The 7,293-nt window shown below is 50.6% G+C and overlaps 1 protein-coding gene across 1 annotated transcript; it reads right to left on the bottom strand.

Moving 5' to 3' along the window:
• Positions 1-1,731: 1,731 nt before the first annotated feature.
• Positions 1,732-2,826, bottom strand: LOC119338929 (blue copper protein 1b-like). Its single transcript, XM_037611137.1, has 2 exons — positions 2,552-2,826; positions 1,732-2,292 (listed from the first exon to the last, which is right to left on the bottom strand). Exons 1-2 carry the CDS (start codon positions 2,715-2,717, stop codon positions 2,030-2,032), a joined length of 429 nt encoding a protein of 142 aa, XP_037467034.1. The 5' UTR covers positions 2,718-2,826; the 3' UTR covers positions 1,732-2,029.
• Between the last annotated feature and the right edge of the window lie 4,467 nt (positions 2,827-7,293).

Genomic DNA, 7,293 nt, shown 5'->3' with positions numbered 1-7,293 from the left:
AGGCTTGACCCCAAATGGTGAACAAGATGCAGTCCAGGAATTAACTCAAAAGGGTCGTTTGATCTGCAACAGGACCTTGCGTACCATCAAACTTGGACAAGGACGGCAACCTGAGCCAATTTGCGATACAATCCACAACCATCCATCCATTTTGAATTGGGGGTGAGGGGGGGGGGGGTGAATTTGAGGGTTTTGTGCCCGTAGTAAAAGTAATTTGCATTCTCTCTGGCCGAGGAAACTGAAGATGCAAAAACCATGTGGAAGACTGGTGCTCATTCCCCTTATTCGTTGGTGCGTTTTTTCTACTCTTCTTGAAGACATTTAGCTGACTTGCTGTTCACCGATGTTCAGATCACCGAAACCAATTTTATGAATTGCATCCACTGTATCTCACTCTCCATAGTTCTCGTGCTATCATTCTGTGCACTCTTCAGCCAAAATGTTCTCACCATATATCTGCTCGTAGTTTTTTGCTTTCAGTACACGTTTTTGTTTTTGTTTTTGTTGTAAATGCCGGTTATGAGGCAGATAATTATGTGTAAGATGGATACATTTTCCTTGGCTGGCTTCATGCTTTTTCATTTCAGAACTCAAAATCTCATGGAAGGCTTCAAGCCAAATGTTCTTTTTTGACAACACTTTCTTTTTTACAGCAACTTCAAACCAAATGTTCAGTTGAAACTGAGTGAATTGCAAAAAACCACCACATTTGGGGCATCGTTTGCGAAAAACCACCAGGTCACTAATTTTTTGCAAAAATCATCGCGGATTCGGTAAACATTTTGCAAATAGCACTGATCAGGTGATTTGGCTCATTTGATCACTTTCTGACAAGTGGGACCAGATTGTAAGGAGCTGACTTGGCAAAGTTTTGACAGATACACCCCTGAATTGTAAAAAGAAAAAGCAATCAGACCCTCCTCCTCCTCCTCGGCCCCAAGCTGCTACGACCCCGACCCCACTCCTCTCCTGGGTAGCAAGCACGGCGGCCCCAAGCCACACGGCGATGCACCCACGCCTCCCTTTCTCCTTCCTCCATCCTCTCTCTTTCCCCAGCCGGCGGCGCGCAGCCCCGGAGCAAGCAGCGGCGGCAGCGCAGAACACCAGAGCAAGCAGCGGAACACAGCACGAGCACAAGCAGCAGCAGCGGCATGGCGGCGTGCAGCACGGACGCATCACCGGAGCAAGCAGCGACCAACGACGGTGAGCTCCTCCGCTGCCTGTGCGTGGCGTGGACAGCAGCGCATGAGCGTGAGGCCATGGCCGAGCAACCGCCCCGTTCCAACAGCGCGGCGGCGCACGGGCCCGACCCGGCCGACACAGTCGAGGAGCTCTCCGCAGGGACCTCCTGCACTGTGTGGCCATCTGCGCCGACGAGGTCGGCCTCGCCGGCACCATGGACAGCGAGCACCAAGTCGCTTCCGGTAGTGCAAAAGAGGGGTTGATTGCTTTTTTTTTAAGATCTAAGGGTGTGTATGTAAATGTTATGCGAAGTCAGCTCCTTACAATCTGGTTCCACTTGTCAAAAAGTGATCAAATGAGCCAAATCATCTTATCAGTGCGATTTGCAAAATGTTTACCGAATTTGCGGTGAGTTTTGCAAAAAATTAGTGACATGGTAGTTTTCCGCAAACGATGCCTCAAATGTGGTGGTTTTTTGCAATTCGCTCGTTGAAACTAGAAGAAAGGACCTTTTTAGGAGTAGAAAAGAGAGATCGACACAACAGCTACTAATGGACTAACAGTCCCTCATTTCTCATCACATCCTCCATTAATTTATAGCAACACACGCGCGCACACACTCCCTACTTTATTCAAGCACCGAGTCATGCATAAATAGCGTATCACGCAACACAGTTTACACCACACGACACATATGAATGCAACAATTGTGATAACTTACAAGCGGCAAGTATAACAAATGATTCAAGACAGAATAGGAAGAAGAAGGGGGCATGCAGAAGAGGAAGACGGCGAAGGCTGTGGACGCCATGGACGACCGGCGGGCCTGCGAGGAGCAGGGGGGCGGTCAGTCGCGGCAGACGGAGCTCTTGGGCTTGACGATGAACTTCATCTGGCCGGCGGTGCAGTGGAGGCCTTGGCGCTCGCCGCAGACGAAGTAGTGCATCTTGCGCTTCTTGAGGACGAACTCGAAGCCCGCGCCGGCGCCCTCGGTCACGCCGGCCACCAGCTTGGCCGCCTTGAGGTTGCAGGACTGGTAGTCGGCCAGGTTCCGCATCATGTACACGCTGTGCGCGTGCGTCGTCGCGTTCGGCGGGTCGTACGTGAACACTGCATGCACACCCAGCATCCAAGCACTCCAGTTCAGTGAACAACTTTGCTGTTTTCTAAAGCCTGATGTTGCAGTTAGTTTTTTCTTATTTGTAGTTTGTCAGTTAGTGCGCCTGAATTAGACGGAGCGTAAAGTGTTTAAAAAGACCACAAGTGTAGAAAAACACATTTTTTTTCTGACAGAGGGAGGGAACCAATACTGAACTAAGATCATCAGAGAAAAGCAAGTACGCGAGCAGAGTAGTAATTGTGTCTGTACCAAGGGTGTCGTCCTGGAAGAAGGGGCCCTTCCTGATGACCCAGTCGGTGTAGTTGTACCCCCACGTCCACCGCGCCGCGTCGCCGACGACGAACCGCTCCGCCCGGCACGCCTCCGGGACGAGCACCAGCGCCAGCAGCACGAGCACCGCAACCCTCGCCTCCATCTCTCAACCACAGACAAGTTAGAGCACCGCACCTGCTAGTGGCAGCACGTACTCAGCTTGCTCGCCGGCCACTGGATGCTCTGGCTGGCCTGGTTTGTGATGAGCATGGCATGGCATGGGTATAAATAGGGAGGAGTGACGGGCCGGTCGATCATGGCGTTGCGTCGGAGTGCAGTCCGGGCTCGCCCGGCCAGCGCAGCACGGGGGCGCGTGATGATGGCGCGAGTTGACTCCTGCACCAGGGGCCGAGAAGTCCCATCAGCTTGACATAACCTGTGAAAAACTGGATGCGTTCTCGGGTCATTGTTTAGTTTTCTGGTCCACACGATCAAAGCGGGCGTTGCACTTAGGGAGGGTCGCGCTTGGGGTTGGTCGACCGCAACGTTGGTGCGCCATTAGCGACCTGGGCGAGCGTGCTTAGTGGTGCGGCGTGTCTTTGGGGGTTGGTGGACACCACTGGCCCTGGCCGTGTGGAACTCAGCAGTAACATCTAGCTTAGCCACGGTCCACTTTGATGATGAATTGTCATCTCTGGTCACATCTACGTCGTTTCGCTACGGAGGTGTCCCTGTGGTGCAGACGGTGGTGGATTAGGGGGCGTTGGGCATGATTACTGCAGTAGAGGCCAGGGTTAGGGTGGCGCGAGATGATTAAGCGAGTGCGTGATTGGTCGATCTACGTACCGTACGTACATGCTTGTTTGACAGCACATTAGTAGATATACTATGGCACTAAGTACACCTGGCTACTATAGTGCTTAGTACATGCGTGCTTCATGATCGCGTCATGCTGAGTGCTGCGTCGAGCAAGTGCTCAACGTGTGGTTGCAAATTAACTAACTCGAGTGTTGCGGGGTGCATTTTACTAATTTGTTTCTGTGTTCCACGACCACCGTCAAACGACGGGTCTCTTTGCGACCACTGCACGTAAGGACTAAGAGTCAGCTTGCGGTCAAGATGGCGCGAATTCGTCGCCGACCGGCCACTTTTGCCCGGACTAACCGTATCGCTTGGGAGACCCCGTCGATCGGTCGATCGCTTACCTTTGAATCGGCCGTCAAGAAAGAACGAAAAGCTTACCTTTGAATGGATCGCCAAAATGCATGCTTCCGGTAAGTTTAACTTTGGGGCTCAGTCAGAGAAGCTATGACCAATGCGTGCACGCTCCAGCAATTGCTAGATTAATATTTATAGCTTAACTAGAATTGTTTCCTGGTGGGGTGGGTTTCTTTTTTTTAGAAGAACAGGGAGGCACCTCCCCGGTTCCATTACTCGAATGAAACCCACACGTCATGCCATACATCAGCTCACTAAGAGGAGCAGTTCAGCGAGAAATGAAAAGAGTGCAAACGCTATTACGAACGCTATTACAATAAAACGCTACAGACTTATGAAGGATCACTAGTTTCGGGACCGAACGCCGTCGCATTAGGCGCAGATCAACTCCTGGGAGGCCTTGCGAGTCTTCAGCGGAGGGGCTGTCACAGCTTGGGGTGACCAGGTCGCGGTCAGCGTCGAAATCGGGCTGGAGGAGGTGATCGTGCCAGTCTCCCGCTTCTTGGAAGGGGAAGCGAAGCCGATGTCATCCTCAGAGATCTTTAGCTTGTTCCATGGCTCCACCAGAGAAGCACCCAAAGGTAGCTGCCTCATCAGCCACAAATCAACAGGGGGCGGCGAAGGAAGACCGCAAGATGATCTGAGAAGACCTCCAGTCTCTCTGCATTCTTGTTGGAGGACAGCATTGTTCAATTTTTGATAGTCCTTAGGACCAGTCTCAGAACCTGTTTAATCGAGATCCACAAGGTGTTATTGAAAATGATAGAGTTTCTATATTTCCAAATACACCAAAGTACCGCTGCACTAATAGTGTTAAGGGCAGAATGCTTTCCATTAGCTACCCACAGTTTAGCAACTGATTCAAAGTCAGTTCCAATGTCCACCCCAAAATGGTTAGCGACCAGCGGCCAGATCTGCTTAGCTACTATACAATCAAAAAACAGGTGGATGCTTGTTTCTGCTTCAGAGCAGAAAAGATAGTCCAGTGGTTTAATAATCTGTCTTTTCCTAAGATTGTCTCTGGTCATCAGCTTGTTGTTAGAAAAAAGCAAGAGAAAAACATGAATCTTGGGGGGCGTTCTAAGCTTCCAAACAGAGGGAATCTAAATTGGTTGCACCCCCCTAAAGTTAATTATATGGTAGAGGGAGCTAGTGGAATATATTCCTTTATTATCTAGTTGCCAAATTAAAGCATCTGTATCATCAGTGAGAACCACACTCCCAGCAACCTCAACCAACTGATGCCATCGTTCCATAAGAATGTCATCAAAATTTCTCCTAAAAGTCAGCTTGAGCTGATGCCCAGCCCAAACCTCACTAACACTCTTAGTTTGCTCATTGCAGATGGAGTAAATAGGCCAGAATTGAACAGCCAGAGGAGAGGTACCAAACCAGGTGTCTTCCCAGAATCTGACTTTGGTGCCTTAGGGAGTCCTGGATTAGGGGGTCCTCGGACAGCCGGACTATATACATTAGCCGGACTGTTGGACTATGAAGATATAAGATAGAAGACTTCGTCCTGTGTTCGGGTGGGACTCTCCTTTGCGTGGAAGGCAAGCTTGGCGATTCGGATATGTAGATTCCCTTCTCTGTAATCGACCTGATGTAACCCTAGCCTCCTCTGGTGTCTATATAAACCAGAGGGTTTAGTCCGTAGGACAACAACAATCATAATCATAGGCTAGCTTCTAGGGTTAGCCGCTATGATCCCGTGGTAGATTAACTCTTGTAATACTCATATCATCAAGATCAATCAAGCAGGAAGTAGGGTATTACCTCCATAGAGAGGGCCCAAACCTGGGTAAACATCGTGTCCCCCGCCTCCTGTTACCATTAGCCTTAGACGTACAGTTCGGGACCCCCTACCTGAGATCCGCCAGTTTTGACACCGACATTGGTGCTTTCATTGAGAGTTCCACTGTGACGTCGAAAATAGCTTTGATGGCTCGCCTTGCTATCAAAGACAACATCACCTCCGGGGGAGCCCTGGCCTCAGGCCAAACCCTCCGACTAGGCGGCTTCGTTATGACCGCCCGTTCGACCGCTGGGCCGACGATGACTTCTCGGGTCATCAAAAATCGTCTCCACGTCAGCTCGGAATACGCCGAGAAGATGGATCCGACGGAGTTATCGTCCTTGAACAAGCTCCTGGATCGCATCGCCGCCTTGGGAGTCGCTACGGACTACGATAGGATTGGGCTTAAACCTGATCAGAGAGAGATTCACTCTCCGTCGATCACCCATCAGATAGCGGTGGTGGAGGAGCAATGCGACAACTCTTCCCCTATAGTGAGGACGAACTATGTCCGGATTCTCGAGCTCACCGAGCCGGATACCCGCTCGCGGGAGGACATGCCCCGAACTTCGAACTTAGAATCGGACAACAGGCCAGAAAAATTGGGTAACATCCCGGAACCCGAACTATTAAGCTCGGAAGTTTCTCAAGCTCTGGGTCCCAGATCGGGTCAGGGTTCAGACTTAAATCCACCCACCCACCCAGACACAAGCGATCTTTCCCACATAAGACAACAATCCCAAGAGACAGTACATCACTTTTGGGCCACATTCCTCCTTGTAATGAACAAGGTTAAGGACTGTCGCGATGAAGACGCAATCTCATTCTTTCACAAAAATTGCACGGACAAGGGAATCCTTAACGCCATAAATCGCCGTCACGTATCACACTTTGCTGACTTGGCGGCCATAGTACAGAAGTACTACGCGATGAAAAGCGCCTGGAAAACTTAGGCAACCCTTTGGGACCCACTGGCTCTCACTAAACCCCTCGTCCGAACAAAAAGGGTGCACCCTCACAGGTCACCCGATCCAATCATGAAGAAACCAAAGCCCACTACAGGGCGCGGAACCGTGTTGGAGGGATGGCTCGATAGGCCATGCAGAATACACACCACACCGGATATCGTACCAATGCACAGACTTAGAGCATATTGGATACTTCAGCAGGTGGCCAAGAGCGGCGAGGATCTCCTCATTAACAACACCACAGAGCATCATCCCACTGAAAACAACAATACTACAGGATTGACAGTCTTTGAGACTTTCGCCTCGAATAACAGGCGCAAGAGAGCACTCCGCAGCCTCGCCGAAGTCTGCCACGTTGCAGCAATAAACCCCTGGAACGACACGGCTATAACTTTCAATGCTAGTGACGAACCTCAATTCAGAACAGTCCGAGCACTAGCCGCTTTGGTCCTTAGTCCAATTGTGGACGGCTTCCGGCTTACCAAAGTGCTCATGGACGGTGGCAGCGGACTAAACCTCATTTACGAGGAAACTCTCAACAAAATGGAAATAGACAGGAGCCGCATTGAGCAAAGCAGCATGACCTTCCGAGGAATTATTCCCAGTTGGGAGGCACGATGTGCGGGAAAAATCACACTCGATGTGGTATTTAGCACGCCGGAGAATTACAGGTCCGAAGAGATAACATTTCAAGTGGCCCCTTTCAATAGTGGATACCACGCCCTGTTAGGGTGGGACGCATTCGCGAGCTTCCAAGC

Source organism: Triticum dicoccoides, chromosome 7B (assembly GCF_002162155.2).
Source record: "Triticum dicoccoides isolate Atlit2015 ecotype Zavitan chromosome 7B, WEW_v2.0, whole genome shotgun sequence".
Classification (NCBI taxonomy): Eukaryota; Viridiplantae; Streptophyta; class Magnoliopsida; order Poales; family Poaceae; genus Triticum; species Triticum dicoccoides.
The sequence above is the reverse complement of the archived record's forward strand: the minus strand, read 5'-3'. Positions and strand labels throughout refer to the sequence as shown.

Excerpts from the sequence above, each read along its gene's own strand:
- LOC119338929 (XM_037611137.1), bottom strand. The coding sequence starts at position 2,717 with ATGGAGGCGAGGGTTGCGGTGCTCGTGCTGCTGGCGCTGGTGCTCGTC. Across the intron at positions 2,293-2,551 it reads CTTCCAGGACGACACCCTTG|TGTTCACGTACGACCCGCCG; the intron begins GTACAGACACAA and ends GTGTGCATGCAG.